General features: G+C 49.5%; 7 protein-coding genes across 7 annotated transcripts; 3 read left to right on the top strand and 4 right to left on the bottom strand.

Annotated features, from left to right (window-relative positions):
* Positions 1–1,019: 1,019 nt before the first annotated feature.
* On the bottom strand, positions 1,020–2,246 carry TRIVIDRAFT_60714 (uncharacterized protein; the record flags this gene model as incomplete). Its single annotated transcript, XM_014101172.1, has 2 exons — positions 1,020–1,724; positions 1,890–2,246. 2 exons carry the CDS (start codon positions 2,244–2,246, stop codon positions 1,020–1,022), a joined length of 1,062 nt encoding a protein of 353 aa, XP_013956647.1.
* A 286-nt stretch (positions 2,247–2,532) lies between these two features.
* TRIVIDRAFT_60713 (uncharacterized protein) lies at positions 2,533–3,862 on the bottom strand (the record flags this gene model as incomplete). Its single annotated transcript, XM_014101173.1, has 5 exons — positions 2,533–2,559; positions 2,659–2,672; positions 2,742–3,071; positions 3,232–3,298; positions 3,356–3,862. 5 exons carry the CDS (start codon positions 3,860–3,862, stop codon positions 2,533–2,535), a joined length of 945 nt encoding a protein of 314 aa, XP_013956648.1.
* Positions 3,863–4,304: 442 nt separating this feature from the next.
* On the top strand, positions 4,305–6,368 carry TRIVIDRAFT_60712 (uncharacterized protein; the record flags this gene model as incomplete). The annotated part of the gene is made up of 3 exons (XM_014101174.1): positions 4,305–4,325; positions 4,386–4,491; positions 4,648–6,368. The coding sequence occupies 3 exons, from the start codon at positions 4,305–4,307 to the stop codon at positions 6,366–6,368; spliced, it is 1,848 nt and encodes a 615-aa protein (XP_013956649.1).
* A 1,998-nt stretch (positions 6,369–8,366) lies between these two features.
* Positions 8,367–9,634, bottom strand: TRIVIDRAFT_200745 (uncharacterized protein; the record flags this gene model as incomplete). The annotated part of the gene is made up of 4 exons (XM_014101175.1): positions 8,367–8,734; positions 8,775–9,065; positions 9,324–9,490; positions 9,540–9,634. The coding sequence occupies 4 exons, from the start codon at positions 9,632–9,634 to the stop codon at positions 8,367–8,369; spliced, it is 921 nt and encodes a 306-aa protein (XP_013956650.1).
* Positions 9,635–10,596: 962 nt separating this feature from the next.
* Positions 10,597–12,173, top strand: TRIVIDRAFT_84056 (uncharacterized protein; the record flags this gene model as incomplete). Its single annotated transcript, XM_014101176.1, has 3 exons — positions 10,597–11,091; positions 11,155–11,349; positions 11,412–12,173. The coding sequence occupies 3 exons, from the start codon at positions 10,600–10,602 to the stop codon at positions 12,099–12,101; spliced, it is 1,377 nt and encodes a 458-aa protein (XP_013956651.1).
* Positions 12,174–13,521: 1,348 nt separating this feature from the next.
* Positions 13,522–14,691, bottom strand: TRIVIDRAFT_221707 (uncharacterized protein; the record flags this gene model as incomplete). Its single annotated transcript, XM_014101177.1, has 1 exon — positions 13,522–14,691. The coding sequence occupies one exon, from the start codon at positions 14,689–14,691 to the stop codon at positions 13,522–13,524; it is 1,170 nt and encodes a 389-aa protein (XP_013956652.1).
* A 3,025-nt stretch (positions 14,692–17,716) lies between these two features.
* Positions 17,717–22,119, top strand: TRIVIDRAFT_179777 (uncharacterized protein; the record flags this gene model as incomplete). The annotated part of the gene is made up of 6 exons (XM_014101178.1): positions 17,717–18,014; positions 18,084–18,146; positions 18,252–19,545; positions 19,617–19,688; positions 19,755–19,823; positions 19,895–22,119. The coding sequence occupies 6 exons, from the start codon at positions 17,717–17,719 to the stop codon at positions 21,699–21,701; spliced, it is 3,603 nt and encodes a 1,200-aa protein (XP_013956653.1).
* Between the last annotated feature and the right edge of the window lie 268 nt (positions 22,120–22,387).

Below are 22,387 nucleotides of genomic sequence, written 5' to 3' on the forward strand. Positions count from 1 at the left end.
AGTAGTAGTTCTGTCGTTGGTGAGTTGGTGAGTTGTACAAGATGTCGTTCCACTTGGAGACGGCCTCATCAGGTTAAAACCTTGGGCAACGCTACTCGTACATGGTACATGGGTTAGGTAAAGATCCCATTGGAGTAGCAACACTGTGCATGATACGATAGCTCTCTGTGTGCGGAGTAACGTTCTGTGAGAAGTCAAGACATTACAAGGCCGCCTACTCAACAACCAGAAGACCTTCATCAGTCATCTCCCTGGACAGCATGATTCTTTCATCAGCTCAGCATTAGGCAACTCAATGCCCAGAGCCGATGGTGGTACTAGCATGATGTTACAACTCACAAATCGACAATGACCAAGAAAAATGAATCTTGCCACCAGAGAGCTCAGTGAGGAGATTTTTTCATGCTTCAGCACACCGCTGTTCTTCATCAACAAAGCTACGTTAGTCTCACTAGCATAGCGCTGCTGCAAACAGGGATCATTCTCCAACTCAGCATCTAATGGAGAACTACTACATAGGCGGCTAGTTTGCACTCCAAGTAAGCCAACGCTCCATCGAGCTAAAACAGGCGAGTTCTGCATCGCTCTGCTTTTGGCAACGGTGACAAGGAGAGGAACTGTTCGCTCCCCAGCGCGGCTTTCTCATAGGACCGATGCATGTCGCATGTCTCCATCCGGCATCCATCCGGCAACTGACGTAGAGAGATCTACTGTATCGGCCAGGCATCGAGTCTAATACTACTACTGTGCTTGTACGACAAGACTACATTACGACAAGACTACAGTACGACCTCGAAGCGTACGACTTTTGCTTACAGCATTACACACATAAAACTCCACATGATTACTGTAGGTAGTTGAATAACATTGTCCATTGTTCTATTGACATCTACCTCTCTACTTCATGCAGTGTTACCCCTTGACCTGAAGGAATATCCAAGAGCCTGCTCAAGATCAGAGCTGCTGCTCTTCTCCAGCAACGAATTAAAGACGCCAAGAGAGGTAGACTCCAACTCGGCTCAAGACCCGTGTTGTTTGCAGATAATCTCTCGCCAATCGGGACCGTATTTCGCCTCACATATTATTGCAATCTCACTTGCCACTTCCTCGCTCACATCTCTCCACTCTGCCTCCGTGGTTCCAGCCCTGTGTTTTGCCAAAGTTGTAATATCAAACCCGTGCCCTGCCCACACTCCCCTGTGGATAGGCACGGCGCAGTCCATGCTAGGGCAGGGAACCGTTGACCAGCAGATGCGCGATATGATAACTTCGCCAAAGCCAAAGCCATCAATAAAGGGTCCGTGGATAAATTCCGGCCTCAGGGCAATGGCTTCCGAGCGGACAAATTCCTTTGCCGTCAAGTTCCGAAGAATCCACGGTTGGTCTCTGGGGAAGTAAGTTGCATCCTCGGCAATGAGCTCCCGGAATGTTGCATTCAATGCAGGATCATACCTGGCTCGGTTCCGATCTCTGCAACACACATACACGCCCATCGCCTCTTCCGACAACTTAACACACTTTTGCTTATCAGCGAACAAAGGAATGGTAAACTGAAACAGCGTCATCTCAACAGGACGAGGCAACATGCGAGTGGGATAATCGTAGTTTAATGGTATCTCGATTTCCTCTGGCAGTTGATCCACCTCCTCTGCCGAGAACAGCGCTGGAGGATAGTCCTTTGGTCTAACGTCTTCTCCTACAAAGACGATCTGCACCCCAGCCCACTGTCCCAATCACGAAGCATAACACGTGTGGAGGTAGTCCCGCGCAACGTCCCAAAAGTACCGGCTCGTTAGACCGAGGCAAACAATATCGTCCAGATATTCCATGCAATCAAAGATTTGTCGATGTAGCTCCGTGGGAAGATTTGAAAATGTGGCAGAACTGACTATGGGGTCGTCATTTGCGTTGTCGCTCTCCGTTTTTACCAGCTTCTGGCGAGGAGGGGTGTCGACATGCACTTCACCGTCAGCTTTGCGCTTTCGATGCTCGATCCCTTGCATCTCCTGGGGCGAGTCACCTGCGGTGGCTTCGATAGACAGGCATTTGTTCTGAGCCTGTGGTGATGGGGCCGTAGATGCGACAACATCGGAACTCGATGAGAAACTTTGCGGTTTAATAGGGATGGCGACAAGGCGAACGATATCGTTTCCCACCTCGCTGAAAAGCAAGGCTCCAGGCGTGCCTCCCACTTTTGTGTATCTCTCGATACGGGGGGCTATGAGTTGAAAATATTGGTAATACATGATTTCCACGTTAGAGGTTGGACTACGTTTTGATAGGAAAGGGTAATTGATCTTAGTACGAGAGGAACCGCTCATTCAGATAATTGGATTTGATGAAGGATGAAACATATTGAATCTGCATCTGGGGGGCGTGCTGCCAATATATAAAAGAACAAGAGCAAATAGAGTTCTGGATCGTACCACCTCAACGGATACCTCTTATGAACACTTAAATCTTATCAGCTAAATTGCTTCCATGTTTTATTAACGCGTCTCGTCAGTGGCAGGTGATCAGATGGATAAGAATTTATTTACCACTTGTACGGAGTAGAAGCTTTTCATTTACCAGGTACCTCGAACTTTATTTAGTCTGTACTGCGAAGCTGTGCGGTATATTCCGAAACATAGAGGCCTTACTATGTACTTTACCTACTATGTAGTCGCATGCTGGTTGTTTGTTGAGTCATGTAGTGAGAGTTTTACGATGTGTTTCGTATGTATCAAGCGCCGACACACTACTTCCAGCCTGGATCCGCAATACACGTTTGATTTCGAACATTTTGGATATACGACATTCGATCTTTTGTCTTTGATCCGCCTTGTCCACTTTATTCAGTTCAGCCCTACGGCAGGTGGCGATATCCATCCATTTGTTCATCTGAATTTGTGGCTCCCCTGGCGTAGTTAATTTTTGAATTGGCCACCCTCTGCCACGTCCTTCCAGAAATTTGATCTTGCCAAGTACGTAGAGTATTGTAACCCCAAGAGCCCATGTATCACCTGGCGGGCTGCGTATTTTCATTTTCATAATCTCAGGAGGGAGATACCAAGGCGTTCCGCCGGACCCTAGGTTTACTAGAGGTGTAGACATTCCAAAATTAATAAGAACGGCTCCCCGATGAGGAGAGTAGAGCGTGCAGGTAACTAGGGCAGCCCAAGTGTTGTTGAGTATAGCCAGAGCATCCAAATTTTGTTAATGTAGACCGAATTCCTCGGGAAAGCGAACCTTGGAGCAGCTCCAGATATGATGCAAACATGCGGCCATCAAAAGCTTGCAATGATACAATGTATTGCTATGCTGAGTTAGCAAATATGCTAGCAATGCATGGATCGAAAATGAGAGGACCTACATGCTTTAGATTTTCAAGCACTAGCTTTTCTCGCTTCCATACTTCTGCAAATCTAGCAAGTTTAGAGGCTGAGTCCCCTTTATATCGAAGAACTTTAGCAACCACAGGCTTAGGAATAGCAGAGTGCCGGCACTTGAAGACTCTTGTAGAGAGGGTGGCCCCCAAGCGTTTAATTCGCTGTAGTTGATATGCGGCTGCCGTATTTGTTGCAGATATCGGATCAGATACGTCCACGCTTACGGTGTGTGTGACCTGGATAATAGCCGTTTCTCTGTCTGTGAGGTCCAAGATGGGGACAGAAGCTTTGTCAACAATCTCTCTGGCGGATGCAAACGACAACAGATGGCAACTTTCAGCGTGAGTAGTTTCAGTAGAGGCTGTGCTCAATTGTGCTGCTGATTTCGGTGCAGGCTGGGCGAGGCTAATGGCCGCCGCACTATGGTTCAGCTTCAGTCTCTTAGTCCACTGATCTCCAGCCGCAGGCCGTGTTGTCTTTGTTTCAGGCATTCTTGCTTTCAGTTTCTCTTTTTTTTTTTTTTAGTCTTAATTTCTGATTGTGAAGATGAAGTCTCGGTGAATGGCCGAGTTGGTTCTCCATCCCCAACCACAGCCGTTGCAACAAGTGATGCCATCTTTGGTTTGACTGGGTACACGCCACCACGCGGTGAGGCGGCCCGAGTGAATGGCTGAGTGGATTCAAACTCATCTTGAGCCTGGAGTACCGGTGATTCCCCCGTCACTAGAACGCGTTGTTCTATCTTCGATGAGTTGGAGGAGCGGTGCTGTGAAGGGGCATTGGCATAAGTGTAGTACAAAGATGGTGCTTGGCTTGGAAGAGACATGCTGTATATCAACAGGTAGCTGTAGTACATCTAGGTACAGGTAGGCACTCATCTACTTGAAACACGAGAGCTTAGTACCTGCTAAGATATAGACTAGTAGAGTGCCCATGTGGTTCCGCCACGAGATCGTGAGGCCAGTCTTCTAGACCTCTCTAATATACAGTAGTAGGTACATACCTAACCAACAGCCTGGCAAACGGCAATCCCTGCCCAAAAGAAGAGGGTTTGCAAAACAAATCTTTACATACAAAGTAGCAATAAGGGCGCAATTTGAGCGGATCAGTCGTAGCTATTGTGTGTGCGTATTTTTCCCCTTGTATGCTGGGAATTCTCAGATTCACGGTAATTCTGCCCACCGCTTAAGCGCCTGGCACGCGCCCAAACCGCAACGATATCGCCGTCACTATACACCTACATACATACAGAGTAGCCATATACTCACCGCAACAGTTCACCCATCACGAAAGCGAAACCCAAGCCCAGGGCAGTCAATATCCCTCAGCCGCCACCGATCACGACTGCAAAACAAAACAATCGCCAGCCGCAGACCGATTGCGCGACAGCGAACTGAGCGCGACAGCTTAGAGATCGGGGAAATGTCTCCATTCGAGGCGCCGTCGCCGTATAACCAGAGGAGTCGGAACAAAGCATGGATTGATTCCGGCCCTCGAGGAGCAAGAGATCCAGATTATCTATGGGGAGAATGTTGGCATCGGTTCAATACCATGCAAATCCCGATGTACGACGTGAAAGCATACTTCGACACTGCAATGGCCCTGGCAAAAGCCTCCAAAGACAAAGAAGATTTCGAGAAGAAGTTTGAGAAAGCAAAGCAACGGCAATATAAGGAGATGTTAGACTTTATGCATAAATCCTCGCTCAGGACGATTTATGAAGACAAACTCTTTGCATGCGAGGCCGCTGAAAACACCACGTTTGACGCCTGTCGGTCTGGGTGTCTTGAGCATTTTATGCGGTTACTAAAGGGCACTGCCTTTGGCTGGGAAGCAGACGAAGTGGAAGAGGAGGCACAACCCTCCATCGAAGAAGAGAGGCCAGAGCATCATCCCCTGGACGATTACGACGGTAGCTATCCACTGGATATTCCCCCAGATTGGGAGACCCAAATCGACCCTGGATATGACTGTGGTTATCACAGCCCTCGAGCACGCGAGGCCAGGCTCAAAAGCTACGAAAATAGTATCTATTTCATAGGTACTTATACCGAAATTATGATACCTACATCCGATGGTGGCGCTCCGAGAGCTCTCGGTTCAAACGATCCGGTTTCTTCAGAAGAGCAACCCCAGTCACATGCCTTAAACGATGCGCCCACCTCAGCGATAGGGAATGAAAGTAGCACACAAGAGGGAAGGGGGCGTCTGGGTAGTTCGTTTGATGAACGGACCTCGACTTCTCCTAAGAAGAGAGTCCGATTCCAGGAGGATGATGACCTCAGCAATCAGGAGCCTACGAGGCGGAAATTGGCACCCACACCTCATGGTTGCACTCCGAGAGGTCTCGGTTCAAACGATGCGGTTTCTTCAGGAGAGCAACACCCGTCACTTGCCTCAAACGATACGCCCACCTCAGCGATAGAAGAGGAAAGCAGCGCAGAAGAGGAATGGTGGCCTTTGGATAGTTCGTTTGATGAACGGACCTGGACTTCTCCTATGAATAGAGTCCGATTCTACAACAAGGAGGATCTCGGCAATCATGGGCCCAAGAGGCGGAGATTGAATGAATCTCCTCGGCATACTCCGTCAACTCTAACCCCTCCTGCAACTCAACAAGAAACAGATGGGAGCTCTTCCAAAAAGAAATCAAGGCTCAGTGACGATGACGACAACAACAGTGATGATGACATAGGTCGCGAAAGTCAAAGGCTGGAAAGCTTGCCCTCGCCTCCAAAGCATGATCCGTCATCCAACAAAGTCACATCGATAGACGATCCACCCGAGAACAATCCAGTTTCATCACCCGAAGCACAAGAAACAGACAGGATCAAGAAAAAACAACGCAAGCGTCGAATTTCCAAGCCCACTATGCCCACGTCACGCACTAGGTCTTCTCGAAGCACGCCCAAGTCCAGCTCATTACGGAATTCCAAATCATCTGCGTTTTGGGAGTTAGATTCTTCAGGCAAGCCACATTATAATTCACAACGCTAATGAGTAGGTATGGCAAGAGCAAGATCCAAGGCTACTGGGATTTTCCATGAACATGACTGTTATCCCGGTAGGGCTGGGTGCAGCAGTTAGTTTGAGCGAAATATGGATATAGTGTCCAGTTCAGAGTATAGTCGTTATCCTGGGAGGGCTGGGTGCAGCGGCATAACTTGATGAACATGAGGGATGCTGTGTCTGAAGCTGAACATGGTCGTTATTCCGGCAGGGCTGGATGCAGCGGCGCAGCTCAATGAAAATGACAACACTTCCCTTTCGTGTAGCCTTGGCCTCGTCTTGTCCTTGTCAGACCTCTCTATCTTAACCTGACCTGTAAGGATATGGCACTATCGACTCAAGAGTGAATATTTATTTGCTGGAGACGACCTAACGACGCACTTTTGCGTCGTTAGGGCTTTGGTTTTCCTGATGAAACGACATTTGACGTCTCTCGGCACCGGTGCCGTTTTCTTTTTCCATCACAATATTTCTAGTATGTAAGCGTATACCATGTGATCATGTTTTAGAAGACTTCATGCATATTGAAAAGGCCCTATCATCCGTATCCTAGCTTATGAATCGCTAAGCTTCATTGGCCACCACGCTTTAATGTTCTTTTAACACATCCCGTCAGTGGCAGGCGATTGTAGTTGTGAAGATCCATTGAGCAAACTCTATGGGCTTCTCATTCAATCCGCTGCTGCAATGCAGTGAATCACGTTCCACAGCACCTGAAGGCACCCAAACTTGGAACACTTTATCCTCTTGTTCCGTGATAGTAGCAGCTGGCTTCATTTGCCGTTATGTGGTGAAGACTGCGGAATGACAGTATTCCAAATCTTATTATTTAGGCGTTAAAAAAGCTAAACAATAGAATTTGGTTCCCAGGATACAAAAGAAATATCAGTGAAGCTTGATGAGAAATCCAGGAAGTTATAAAGGGACTCAAATACGTGTGCAAACAACTTGGGCCTTTGACCGTCTGCTATTACACAGACTTTTGAGTGATGTTTATCGATTGTGCCGTTGAATACACAGAAACTTGGCAAGATGCATGATGGATTAACAAATGTCTGCGTTTTTCAGTATATGGAGGCTATAAATAAGTCAAGAATTACAACCAGGGGGTCTAACCAGTCTCTGTATCCTACTGAGAGTATACTATATAGTTATTCCTCCTTCAAAACGAACGGGTTCTAGTCTCACTGGACACCCGATTGCTGACTACCGTAGTCAGTGCTCCAAAGACGGGACTCTGCTCCAAAAGCTGTTCAAGATTGGAGACAAGAACGCCTTGGAATACACTCCATCCAGGTGGCTTCGCTGACTGGGTGTTTTCTAAGGAAAACCTCTTCAAGACCGTGACAAAGTTACTGTTCTCGAGAGTACGAGACAACTTAGAGCCTTGGTATCTACCTCTGGGCAATCCAACTAATAAGCGTATATCCAAGCAGCAAATGCTAGGTTTCTATCCACGTCCCCCGTCAAGCATTGGAAATAGAAAGCCTGCGATTGAAGTGACGACGATGATGGACATGATGTGTAGGGTTGAAGGTAGACATATAGGTAGTATCGTACACGCTCTTAGCCGCTAGTAGGGAGGGTAGGCTTGAACAATTTTCGCAACGCATATGATATAAATTGCCAAATGTAAGAGGGTTGTCACAATTTCAGAATCCTACGCCACCAGTCAGGCATTCTCGTCTACGTTCAGCAAGCATCTTGTCCGGTTTCGTCTAATACCATCATCAGATACGCCTACAAGAAACAGACCATATGAAACCGCCTTACCTTTCATAATGGGTCTGCAGCAACCTTTGGAGGATATCGCAAGGGTGGCGGCTTGGTAGAGAATAAAACATATTCCCCGGAAATCCAGCCATCCTTTAGTTACTAGCCTGCAGAGCGGCCACGCTCCATAGCCACGGTAATTTGTTTCGCTGGCACCACTGATGGAGCCATATAGGAAGACTAGCACACAGAATTCAACACTTCCTGGCCCGACTAGAGGAAGGAGAAAGAGGAGGGGCGGCAACTTGGGCAGGCGCTGGAGATGCAGGGAATCTTGATGGCTGACCGATGTGAAACTAGACGCAAAGCTTTTGCAAAGTCTGTTGCGACCTCGACCTCGATGTCGTCTACATCGCCGTTGCCATTTTGGTGTAGAATGGCGCGTCTAATGTAGGTCTCCTGGGTCTCATAGTCGTTGTCTTCTGGCTTAGCAAATATCTGGCAGTCATGGAAGTCAAGAGGACTCGAGGCTCCAACTTGCTGTTCCTCGACTGTTGTTGCAAGGTCATCCTCAGCGCGATCTCGCGTTGGCATCCTTGATGAATCGGTTGCCCTAATCTTTTGCAAAGACTCGTAGATTCCTAAAGGTTCCAGTTCCCTCCAGTCAAACATCATCGTCACTTGTTAAAGCATAGGCTTTGAGTTGCGTAGTGTGATGTTCCGGTCTCTGTCCGGACTGAGCAGGAGCAGTCAGATGATGTGCATATAGTTTGAGATAACCATCAAGCAAGGTTGACGTGGAGGCATAGGCATTGCCGTCGTAGATGGGCTCATCCACGAGGTAGTTCTGCAATGCGTGCATTATAAGAGCCCCAGGTGCACCGTCTAAAACGGCTTGTGCTACCGCAACCCCCATTGTTCCTCTAGGGCCTTTGGCCTCTAGGAAAAAGTTGGGCGCTATGGGATCCCTGCCTTTTTGACGGTATTATTATCTTATTGATCTCATTGTACTTTCCTGTCTAGATCACCGGCACGAGCTCCATCGAAGAAATCAGGCACTGGATTTACAGTGGTGTTGTTAGTCAGTGAGTTTAGATTTGTAAACAAAGATGTCCCTTATTCGGAATGTTGCTATTGCCGGTGAGGAGGGGAACTACATTTCGCATAATTGTACCCTCAGACTTGGTTTTGGTTTTGCGTTGAAAGTCTTCAAAGGCTGACTAGCCAAACCTTGGACAGGTTGTCGAAGAATTCGGGAGGGAAGTTCCAATGTCTGTGGACTGCACAATTCGATTTCGACTTCTTCGATGAGACTTGATCTTGTAGGGAGTCGCCCGCTCGTTTCTCGCAGTTCCGCCATGTCAAGGGCCCAGGAACCACACTCCTCATGGCTTCGACTGGATCATGCATTCGATTTCTGGTTTCTCAAAGGTCCAGGAGACGCACCGTTCGATTTTGGCTTTTTGGATAGGATTTGATCTGGCAAAAGGCCTTCTGATCGCGGCCGTTTTCGTTGCTTCGGCCGCGCCATGGGAGACCATTGCGAAGGTCTGAACTGTGGGAGATGTGCCAGGACATGAAGCAATAGCAAAAGGAAAGGTAAACAGGTTTGAAGTGCACATCACTGTAGGGTAGGATTTCTGATCGAGTTCTCAATTTTTACCTTGCTCTAGGGTAGGTACAGGGTAGGTGCAGGGTAGGTGCAGGGTAAGCCAGGCTCGATCTCGACGCTCGCGCTGAACGTTTTACTGTGGGGTAACGATGCAACGACGGCGAACAAAAACTGTCGGGTTGTAGGTAAGGTAGAGGTACCTAGGTACCTATGTACATGTATATAGACCACGAGAGAAAACGGCGCATTGCAATGTAAGCTACCCTTATTGTTTTTACTGGAGACAGCATTGAGGAGCTCATCCAAGATTGTCGGCTGGCAGCAGCATTCCAACTGAGCGATCGGTAAAACCCACCTCCATAGTCATAGTGGAGCTCATGCACGCAGCATTATGGCTAGAGCCAGACGCTTCTCGGAGGTGCAAGTACAGCTTCATCGTAGGAGGTTCCTGAGTGGGCGAGGCTCGGACAAAAAGCAACGTACAAAACTTCGAGGAGGGTTAGAAGAGAACCTCGGTGACTTGAGCAAAATCTCGTAGAAGTTTCTCGACAGATTTTCCCCCAGGGAATAGGTTGCAAGGAGACTTTGCCTCGGCCAACATTTCACCACTGTATTACTCCGTATACGGCCGCCAATTGCTAGATTTATGAGACAAGGTCAAGCTCGTACCCAGTGAACTGCAAATCTAACATTTGTTATGCTGGTGCGTTGTAGTAGGCATGGACAGGTATGTAACGGCCGTTTAACGAAAGTTTTGTGGCGTTCACAGCACAGGCCAAGAATTAGACTGTCGATCCGACGTCCCACCACGAAAATTCCACGGCCCGAGATGTCGTCTCTTGGCAGCTGTGAATTTACTATTCTCTCCCCAATGCTTCTCTATAATCTGATTCCATGGAGGGCTGGCTGAGAGAATCTGGGGCCGAGTTGGACGGCTTGGAGCTGGCCCATTTCCCGGCCATCGGGCGCGGTGTTAGAACACTGCGGTGTTTCAAGCAAGGAGAGAGGATTCTCACCATACCAAGTGGCTGTCTCTGGACAGTCGAGCATGCATATGCTGATGCCGTACTTGGGCCAGTCCTTCGCTCTGCGCAGCCGCCCTTGTCTGTTGAAGACACCTTGGCCATATATATTCTCTTTGTCCGATCGCGCGAGTCAGGATACGATGGCCTACGAAGCCATGTAGCGGCGTTGCCAGCGAGTTACTCGTCAAGCATCTTCTTTGAGGACGATGAGCTAGAAGTTTGCGCAGGCAGTTCATTGTATACCATAACGAGGCAACTGGAGCAAAGGATCGAGGAGGATTACAGGGGATTAGTCGTGCGAGTGTTTGGACTGCATCTGGATCTCTTCCCTCTGAACAAGTTTACCATTGAAAATGTAGGTGTTTTGTACACCTGTGATGAATATTGCGAATCAATCACTGACCCTTTTTTCACTTCTATTTAGTACAAGTGGGCTCTCTGCACTGTCTGGAGTCGCGCAATGGATTTTGTACTACCCAATGGAAACCCACTACGGCTTTTGGCACCATTTGCAGATATGGTGAACCACTCGCCTGAAGTTAAGCAGTGTCATGTCTACGATGCTTCATCTGGAAATCTCTCTATACTTGCTGGGAAGGACTACGAAGCCGAAGACCAGGTATGCTCACTTGTTCAATGATGATTTTAGCCTGTACCCTTACCTAGAGACCACTCTTTTAGGTGTTTATCTACTATGGGCCTATGCCAAATAGTCGCCTTTTACGTCTCTATGGGTTCGTTATACCAGATAATCCCAACGACAGCTATGATCTCGTTCTTTCAACGCACCCTCTGGCACCTTTTTATGAGCAGAAGCAGAAGCTCTGGGCATCAGCTGGACTCAATTCAACCTGTACCATATCTCTTACTCTTGACGATCCTCTACCGAAAAATGTCCTTCGATACCTCCGTATTCAACGATTGGATGAATCAGATCTCGCGGCCATAGCGCTTCAGAAAATCGATACAAATGAGAAAATCAGCGATTCAAAAGAAGTGGAAATTTTGCGTTTTCTAGTAGAATCGATTGGAAGTCTTCTGGATAGCTTCGGGACTCGATTAGAAAAGCTACAAGAACAACTCGCGAAGGGCGTCTATCCTGTCGGGGGGAACGCATGGGCGGCGGCGCACGTTAGCCTGGGCGAACAGAAGGTATTGAGGCTGGCGAGAAAGAGAGCCGAGGATTTGCTGGCTGCTGTGGAGAGTGAAAGTGGGAATGACAGGGACGGATGTGCAAATTGCGGAAAGGATTCAGTGCCGCTGATGCTGTGCGGGAAATGTAAAGGCATCAAGTATTGTGGGCGAACTTGTCAGGTTGCCCATTACAAAGAGCACAAGGCGGCATGTCGGGCTACGACTGCTAAGAACTGAGATGAGATGAAATGAATATAGAGGCAAGTGTATGGAGGGAGGCGATTAAAACAAAGAACTGCGATAATGGTTTATTCATGTCATTCCTTCACTGGATCTGTAAGATTTACTTGAAACCGAGGCGGAAGAGGCCAAGATGCTGTACCGGCGAGCCAATAAAGGCAAAGTGATAAACGCGAATGACTGTGAGGAAGTGGTCAAGGTATAGCCGACAACTTTCTCCCTGAGCTTTTCAGTCCACTTATTGACTCGCTTAGTACATCAACGGCACATTGAAAGAAGAATTCGATCTAAATACCTATTCTGCCCAGTGCCAAGCCATCATAGGGGGTTGACGATTTTATTTTAGGTCTTACTCACCTCCGACCATCCTAGTTATGACAGTCCATATGTTGATAATGAGGATGATGAGCAAGCCCATGAGACTGACGACGCCTCTGTCTTTGACGACAACGACGGGTAGGATAGCAACGCAACGAATGACACCGAATTTGACGAAGGAGAGGATGAGGTAGGCGTGCATCACATTCTAGAAGCAGCGGGCATTGAGGTCTTGGATGCTTAAGAAACTGACTCTCTTGGAAATCCAGTCTGGCAACACAAGGTGCTGTTACGAAGAGTCGTCCTTGCAATGGAAGTTCATTTTCGGCTCCATAAAGGAGAGGACAGGAAGCCTAAACGGTGCGTTCATACAAGCCCCGTTCGTAATACCGTGAGCCTGTCAGCCAATCCGTTCTTCCAGTACCGCGGTCTTGTTCCGAGAACACCCACTAGCCATTCTATGCCCCGTAAGCCATATATTGGCCCGGTAAATCCGCAACAACGCCGTTGAAGTAGATGGATACAGCACGGCCGAGCCGTTTTTTTTTTTTGGCACTCAGCTTGGCAGAACAGCAACTAAGGTTCACTGGAAGCGGTCTATACTTGAGTCGCCAATCATTCGCAAATCTGTACGGACCGCAAGTGGAGGATGGGGAAAATCAAAGAAAGAGCCGATGAAGTGCGCCACGAACAGCTTTTACTTTGACTCTCTTGGAGCTGATCTTGGCTCCGAAGAAAAATGGACTTTTTACTGTATGCGGTGCGGTAACGTAAATGCTACTATCGGGGTCGACCAGATTATAAGGCACGACCCTACGACAAGGTGTTTGCACAATGCTCACCTCAGCAGGCGAGTCGGATGTATTGTGTAAGGCGCCCTTTCTCGAGAAAGATCCATCAGCCAACGGCCTTGCCTGAGCGTTTCACCCATATGAGCATCAGATGTAACCCAGAAGTTCCCAAACAGATTCCTAAAAAAGTGCTTAATCAGCTTCCTCCCGACCCTGTATGTTGTTGAGCTCTCCCAGAGAGTCCGAAGAACGCTGCTTGCTTAGCTAGTGGCCATAATCGCCCTTGAATTTGCTCCTGAATGTCCTTCCTAGTACCAAATCCACCTATTATGCCAGCGACTGCACACTTCCTCGCGCCAATCGGGTCCATAATCGCTCTCCCAGATGGACGCAATCTCATTGGCGACCTCCTCGCTTGCATCTGTCCACTCCCTGCCCTTGTCTTCGTGTCTGTGTTTTGCAAGTGTTGTGATGTCGAAGCAATGGCCCGCCCACACTCCCCTAGAAATATTGCATGGATCGTTCATGCTGATGGATGAAGACGATGACCAAGAAATGCGTGACATGATGACTTCGCCAAAGCCCAAAAGGTCAATGTTGGGACCGTGGATGTATTCGGGTTTTAGGGCAATCGCCTCCGAGCGCACAAACTCCTTTGTGGTGAGGTTCCGAAGGATCCAAGGCTGGTCTTGGGGAAAATAGGTCGACTCCTCGAAGACCAAGTCACCCCATTTCTGCCGAAATACCGGGTCCTCCTGGCTGCCTCGCCCTCTGCAGTTGAGGAGTGTACGGTAGGATTCTGACTTTGCATCGATGTCTCTGTCCATGTCGGAAATGCTGGGAAAAGTGAAATGATACAACGTGAACGGTTCTGCGGGATGCGCCACTTCATCAGGATTGTACTCGTCGTATGATGGCATGTCGGTAGTCCTCTCGCGAAGTTCATCCAGCTCTTCTTCTGAGAACAGTCCAGGAGGGTAATCGCCTGGTTCAACATTTTCTCCAACGCAGACTATATTCTCTCCTGCCCATAGCCCTCTGGACGAGGCGTAGTGGTCATGGAAGTGTTGTCGACTGAGGGCCCAGAAATATCGATTCGTCACGCCTAGGCAAATGACATCTTCAATATATTCGATATGGTCAAAGATGAGTTGATGTACTTCGCAAGGAAGGTTGGAAAAAGTGGCGGAACGGTGAGTATCCGTCTTGTTCTTGCTGCTCCCGGTTTTTGCCTGCTTGACGGCTCGCGAGTCGTCCAGCACTTCCGGCTCAACTTTTCTCTTTGTGCTCTTGCTCGTGTCAATAGCCTTGGGTGCGTCACACGTGACGGCCTCTGAGGCGGTATTTGGGCGAACTGGGACGGCGAGAAGACGAACGAGCACCTCTGCTGAGCCATCAAAGAGTATTTCTCCAAGCTTGCCTCCCCAAGGTAAGGCCCTCTGCGCTCGCGGGGCTACCAAATAGAAATTCTGCCCCATCTTGAATGCTTGGGCTGTCTATTGAATAAAATAAAATAAATAAATAAATACAAACCAGCGGGCACTGGAAGGGTGCAAGGCGACAGGCACGACGGTGGTTACAAGACAGACGTGATAGTGGTTACAAGGGAGACCCTTGCCAATGCCAATGGGATAATCCGTGAGGAGCGCGATGCAATCCGCTTGACGGGCCTGGGACTTGGTGGCCGGACTGTGGCTGGGCTGGGTTCGCCAATGCTGGGTGGCTTAAATTGTGGCTGACCCAGCTGACTCAAATAGGTAAATCCAGTATGAGGCAACCCAGAAAAACATAGCTTAGTAAGCCGCTTTCTCTTGAGCAACCAATCGTTCTAGATAATCCCTCCGCCTCTGCTCCACCGTCCTATCATCTGCTCCATTCTTCATAATTTGGCGTTCCAACACGCAACAAGCAACGGGGCTGCTGTAGTTGCTGAGAGAGCTTCGCTTGTACTTGCTCAAGGCCACGACCACACGGGCATTTTGGCGACCGACACCACTGCGACAAGCTTCTACTCGTCGACTACGGGCGGCGAAAGACCCTGGGTGTCTGCTTCAGGGCATGCTGGAGATCTTGTTGGTTGCGTGGCTGGGCAAAGCGCATGAAGACACTCTGCGACTTCGGTGCCTCGATTGCTGGTGTGTTTCGATTCCCGTCTCGGTTTCTTTCATTCCTCAAGAGTCAAGGCTACTCGTGCTGTTGTTCCATAGAAGCCTGGTCCGGCCGGGATCCCAAAGCTACCTAGTAATTGAATACTTTTTCTTATGTCTTAACAATACCAACAATACTATTCAGCCATAGGTATCTAAGGTTAATGAGCAGCTGACAGTATATAAGGGTGATAGTTAAAGATAAGGTAGGTTCTATAGAAAAGCGGTTGAAAAATAATGTGGTAAGCCAGTTAACAGAAACGATTAATAAAAAAGTAATGAAAGAGATGGATGGAGTGCAAGAGAGTGTGATAGAGCAGATTACATTAATGCTATTACAGGCTAATATTACTTTTCCAAATCACCCATTTCTTTTAAAATGGAACATATATTGTATTGTTGATCTATCGATTCCTTTATCATCAACCTCAAGGTAGACTCTGGCGCGAGCTTCCATGGCTGTATAGTAGCTATTCTTCTACCAAGACCACTAGCACTTTCACATGAGTCCATCATTCTTTAAATAACTTGAGCTACTGCTATTGGTAGCACATACGAGTCGCCAGAGCTGTCGTGAAATGCCCACCAGCGTCGGCGCTATTGCAAATAAACATTGGAGCTAATGAATGGCCTCATTCCCACGGTCGCCTCAGCCCGCACCGGCTTATCGCATCAGTTTCCTAACTGCAAGCAACCTAGCCGTCTTGCGCAGAGGCCATTTCGCAGCCCGAGCCGGCGATCTCGTTCGGCACGGCGCACGCCCTGGTGGTCACGACACCTCTAAAATGGGCGTTTGCGGTCGGTCATGGCGAGCCGGGGGATGGATTTGATGCTAGAGGACATGCAGTCCTACAACACTAGAGGCTGTCGAGGAACTCGCTCCTCTCAGCGGCGGTCTACCGTCGTCTAGTGTTTCCCAGCCATTTGATTTGCCGGTGGCCGGAGAAGAATTGCCCCAATCATCGGTATTTGTTCGACATGTGGAAGCCCACCCTCTTTTTTTTTTCTGGATCGACGCTCGTTTGTGTCATGCGTCCCACGAGCTGCGTCTCTTGTTGGTTGGCTGCACGAGTAGCATGTGGCCGGACGGAGCACACACAAAAGCGCTGCATTTATGCGTCCATACATGGACTCGTACATGTACATGCTGTACGGAGTACATACAGGACATGCGGCATCAATCAAATCAATCCGTCCGCAAATGCAGGGACTTTTCTGTGCCACCCCAGAAAATGGGCAAATCTGCTGCTCATCTCATGATGTGCTTTGCATTGAGGCGACGCTCTCATGTTGATGCGCGAGGCATGGGTACCAGTACAGTACAGAAGCTAGGTAGTAGACTACAGGCTACGAGTACAGCTACAGGGGAAGCGCAAAAAGAGAACCTTGGAATCAATGCATATCGGCGACTCCATCTCGAGACCCCCAAAAGCGTTATGCCGTGCGGGTCAGCCAAACTAACGGTCAGGAATGGGAATCAGAGAAGCCCGAAAAACCAAGACCGTGACCGATAAAACGGAGCCTCGTCTAGCATGAGCCATTAGCACTGCAACGTGAAAGGGGGGCGAGACACATGGCGACCAAAATTGAGCCACGAGGGCCAAGCACGACAGCCGCCGTTTGATGTCATGAGAAGTCGGGGTTTCTGGCTGACTCGACTCCGCACAGACCCTCCAGGTCTTGTTTTGTTCCTCGCTTCTGGGCTTTGATGTTCTGGAATTTCCGAATCCAGCGTCTTGGATCCAATTTTGCTGAGGTACATAGTATTGACGTCGTGACATTGAAGACAAGGAGGGCGCGGCACAGCACAGCTGATGAAGATCAATCCTGCTAGAACAGATGCAACAGACAGCTTCAACAGAGAGCTCCATTTTAGCGGCTCCTACCGCCACGAGCTAAACCGCTAATGCTAACATTGGAGCCCTCAACTGAGCAACTTGGCTGGATTAGCTGGGGAATACCCTTGTAGCACCTCCAAGCTGGACATTACAGGCCTGCTGAGCCCACTAACGGCCTCTAGGAGTGGCTCTCGCCCGCTTGTGCTTGTGGGCTCTGCGCTGCCAACCCAGCAGCACCCAAGACCCAAGTAGAAGGACCGCTGCTCTCGTCCAGGCCCGTCTTGCTCTCGCCATCCGCGATTCTTCTTCTCTTCTTCTCTTCTTCTTCTCTTCTTCCCTCCTCTCCACTCCAGCTCGCGAAAGCGGGAGCGGCTTGTTCGCCTCTTTTGCCTTGTTTCGACCTCCCCCTGCAACCCCCCATGGCGCTCCCGGCTGAGTGCTGAGAGAGAGAGAGACGGGCCTCGCTCGAGCTGTTATCGCCGCACCAATCGACAGCGCTTCGGCTTGCCTCGAGCACCATGTCGTCCATAGCGCTGCGTCGCCCTCGACCGGCTCCCCGTCGCGTTTCTGCTCGACACGAGAGCGTCTCGCCATCTACCGTCACGCCGCTCCGGCAATTTGCCGTTCATCGAGCTCACGCCACGGCAGATTTTACAGAAGCAGACGAGGACGAGGACGAGGATGAGGATGAGAATGAGGACAACGGCTTCGGGAATACCAACAGCAACAGCAACAACAACAGCAATCACAACAGAACCGACCCCGGCCCTCTTGACGACACCAACGGCAGCAGCAACAACACTCGCCGCCGCCATGGTTATGGCTATGGAACCGACAATGCCGCAGGGCGAGATCAAGGGGGCCAGGCAGATGATGGAGACGAAGAACGCCATCGCAGGAGACGCAATACGCTGCCAGTCCTTCCGCTCTTCTCCTCGACGCACCTTGGTATGATATCCAATCTTCAGGCTCGCCCTCTGATCCATGAGCCTTCAAATGTGCCCGAAGCCTACTAGCTGACTTACACGCCACTCTTGTTTCACTCCTTTCTAGACACGCTTCCCGTTTACAGCCTCACTCACGCAATCCGAATCATCGTGAGTTCCCGCACAGAGACGACGCTTACCTGGGATCAGCTACGGTCCCCACAGGTCTCTCAATTCCTTGTCAAGCCGATGCAGCAACAGATTCGCAACCAACACTTCTCGCGAGCCACCCTCTACGCCCTCATGGCAAACCGTCTCCAATTCACAAAGGAAGGCCAGCTGTATGCCGCCAATGCGGGCACCAGCAACACCAGGGCCAAGGTCTGTGAGCTGTTGGCCCTCAAGCTGCTCAAGGAGTACTCCACTCGCGAGCTGATTGATGCATTGGCCTACGACTTTTACCCTCTCCAAGGTATGCCCGGAGCACAACCACCCCCCACGGCTGGCAGCTCAGGCAGCAAGTCCAAAAATGCCCCCCTTGTAGCGTCGCGGACGTCAACTCTAGAGGTTGCAATCCGAGCCTCGGCCAAGCATTTCCTCGCCCACCCGGTTGTGGTTCAGCAGCTGGAGGCCATCTGGAATGGTGCCATTTCCTTCTATTCTTCTGCCGATAGCCTGCACCGGGAGTCGCCCTCGAGCCCCTTTTCACGCTTCAATAGCCAGCCCAAAGTTGATGATAGGACTCCCCTCCTGGGCTCTCTGCCTCCCAAGCAGACCAACTTTGCCGTTCCCCCGGGCAGAAGAACTGTGATGTTGTACGACCCTAGGCAGGCATCCTTGCTGAAGCTGTCTCGTCTCAGGGTGCCGCGATATAGATCTTTCCTGTCTACACTGTCCCTTGCCGTTCTGATTGGACTCTTCTTGGCCGTCCTATCTAGACGATCTACACAAATCACCGGCCTGGAACTGGTCTTTTGGTTCTGGAGTGCGGGCTTTATGCTTGATGAACTGGTGGGCTTCAATGAACAAGGGTTTGCCCTGTACATCATGAGCTTTTGGAACATTTTTGACTTGGGTATCCTGGTGCTGCTCATTGCCTATTACTGTATGCGTGTCTATGGCGTCTTCCTCGCCGACCCTCACCACTGGAATGCCATGGCGTACGATGTGCTAGCCGCAAATGCCATCCTGCTGCTGCCTCGCATCTTCAGCATCCTGGACCACTACCAGTACTTTTCTCAGCTACTCATTGCCTTTCGGCTCATGGCGGCAGACTTGGCGGCTGTCTGTGTTCTGATTCTCATTGTGTGTAGCGGCTTTTATGTCTTCTTCACCTCTTCCACCACCTCTAGTGATGGAGGCGAGGTTGCCTACAAGATTTTCCAAATCCTCATGGGTTTCACACCTGCCGCTTGGGATGTGTACGCGCCCCCCTTCTCCCTTAAATATCACGCTTCAAGCCAAATGATTTTTGAAGCTAACATGACCACAGATGGCCATCGTATAACTGGCTTGCGCGAGCGTTGTTGTGCTTGTTCCTCATTATCTGCCACTTCTTGATTGTGTACGTACTCCAACGAATCATCACCGTGTTGGATCCTTTTTCGAGTTTGCTAACTCTTCAACCCAGGACAATTCTCATTACAGTCTTGACCAACTCCTTTATGGCTATTGCCTCCAATGCCACCGAAGAGCATCAGTATGCATCACTCTCCTACTTCCTGTTGATGTCTATTTAGCAAGGCCATTCATCACTAATACATTTTACAGATTTCTCTTCGCCATCAATACCATCTCAATGGTGAAAAACGACGCTCTATTCTCTTATATCGCACCTACCAACATCTTTGCATGGCTACTCATGCCGCTGCGTTACTGCATGCCGCTTCGCCATTTCGTATTGCTCAATCGTATCATCATCAAGGTGACTCACTGCCCCATCTTGTTTTGTATATTCTTGTACGAAAGATTATGGTTGGCGCCGTCCATTTTTGAGCCCACGGATCTGGTAGAGAATCCAGGACGAAGTCGGGGTCGGGCCATTTCCTTTGGGGATATGGCCAACCGGACCAGCATCTTCAGTCCTAGCATGCGCGTACGTGAAGAATCGGTGGCAGGGTATCAAAAGGACAGGGCTCTCGACGAGCTGTTTTTGCGCATGCCCGACGCCACGAGGTCACAAAGGAGGCACGAGAAACGCAAGACACAAACGGCGATTCGAAATTGGATGGACCGCAATGACCAGGATGGAGTCGGCAGCACTAACTGGCCACCAACGGACAATAGGCCTGTCCCGGACTGGCAAAGAAGAATGAGCATGGGCTGGGATCTACGTTCCAACTCTAGGCAGGTATCCGATCTCAGATCCATCGTCAGCGACCCGGCAGACCTAGCGTCCAATGTTGGAGGAACCTCATATCGGGCGTTCCCCATGATGGATCCCCGATTCATGGACCCTCGTTTTGCCCATCTGATGCCCGAGTATAAAGACCACACCGATGCTGATGGAGATGACGAACTGGTCACAAACGATGAAGACGAAGACGACCTTGGAACCAGTGCTGATCCCCGTGGTCCGATGGGAGGCAATGCCGCCCCAAGCGAGACTGATGACTATTTCACAACAACTCCTACGGGAGCGCGGTCTGCCGTTATAGCTTCCTCTCATAGTTCGGACGAAAAGGAAAAGCCTCCTAGCAAGCCTAGGCGAACAGGGATACACAATCGCACACTTTCTACAAACACAATACTATACAATCCTGGGGAAATGGATCCACCTCCTGAGAGCTCTCCTTCAGCCTCGCCTCCCAAAGAACCCGTGCCTAGAAACCGAAGCGGTCAGGCTGCAGACATGGTAGCAGGCGAATCATTTATTCCCTCTGGCATGCGCAGTCCCCCTCGACGATCACTCTTCTCTCCACCGAGTCTCAATACTCGCTCCACCATGCCTCCTCATGGGCAGGCGGGCATGAGCAACTTGAACAGATCAGCCATGTTGGGCATGGATCAGAGAAGCCGGGAGCGTGCTGCCCGAAGGCTGTCCTCGGCCGACCTGAGTATTCTATCCGATAACACAAATCTTCCCTTTGTTGGGGACATTAATACTGGCTTGGCGGGTAGTTTCCAGACACAGATGGCCATGGCTATGATGAAGGACAGTCGACTGCGAAGTGCTGGAGGAGCTGACTCGGCGGATCGCGATAGGATGGGAAGGCTGGTTCTCGCTCGGATGAAGACTCTGGAAGAAAGCTTTGCAGATGTCATCAAGGAGATGCGCGATATGAAGAGCTCTACAGCCCCAACGACGAGACGAAATTCATCTGGCGAAGACCTGAAGATGGGATCTCCTCTTGAAATGGGGAGACCAGATCGACCAAAGAGCCGCAAGGGGACAGCAACGCCAAAGAAGGCGACTAACAAGAGACCCGGCAGTCGACGGAGCATGAAGGAGAGCAAACTTGGGTTGACAATGACGGCTGATGTTAAAGGCAAAGGGAAATACATTGCCTATTCGACAGAGGAAGAAGGCGAAGGAGCAGGCGATGCTCTTGATTCAGAGAAAAGAAGCTCCTTGTAAATCTCCGCCAGCCATTTTTCCTTCTCTTTTCTTTTCTTTTCTCATGGCCCTCTTTTCCCCCGACTCTTTGTCTATAGGGGGATTCTAGGGCCTACTAAGAGCATGTACCGGCGTTGGAGGGAAGCGTTTGATAGCTTTTGTGTCCAGTTACGTGTATGGGGTTTGAGATATCTATTTGTTTCGGCGGACGAGGTCTGGGGCTGAAAATGGGGGGATTGGCTATGTCTAAGCCAAGATGAAGCTGCGATTGATGGGAGATGCGTTGGCAAGGTCCATGTCGGCTTTTCTTTTATATCACTTTTTGCATGAGATGCATTATACGATGCGGCTGTAGCTCGATTATATCATTTTGTAGGACGACTGACGTCGAAGATGGTTTCATCTACACAAATATCAAAACGAAACAGTATTGCAGCTGGCTGATCTGTTTTTGAAAATGGCTGCAGCATTGCCGATGCGTGAATGATTCGACACAGACGAGGAAAGACTGTCGCTGATCTTTACAATATCTATAGCTGGGGATGATTCTTGAAGAACATGTTCGCCGCAATGGCTAATTTGTTGTCTACCCAACACTGATATACTCCCAAAACGAGTCTAACGTCTGGAATTTATGGAAATTTGTTCCAAAGCCAAGGAGTATCCGTAGTTGAAGGGGGGGACCTAAGAGTAATTGTTGATGGCTG

The sequence above is a fragment of the Trichoderma virens genome, assembly GCF_000170995.1.
Source record: "Trichoderma virens Gv29-8 chromosome Unknown TRIVIscaffold_6, whole genome shotgun sequence".
Taxonomy (NCBI): Eukaryota; Fungi; Ascomycota; class Sordariomycetes; order Hypocreales; family Hypocreaceae; genus Trichoderma; species Trichoderma virens.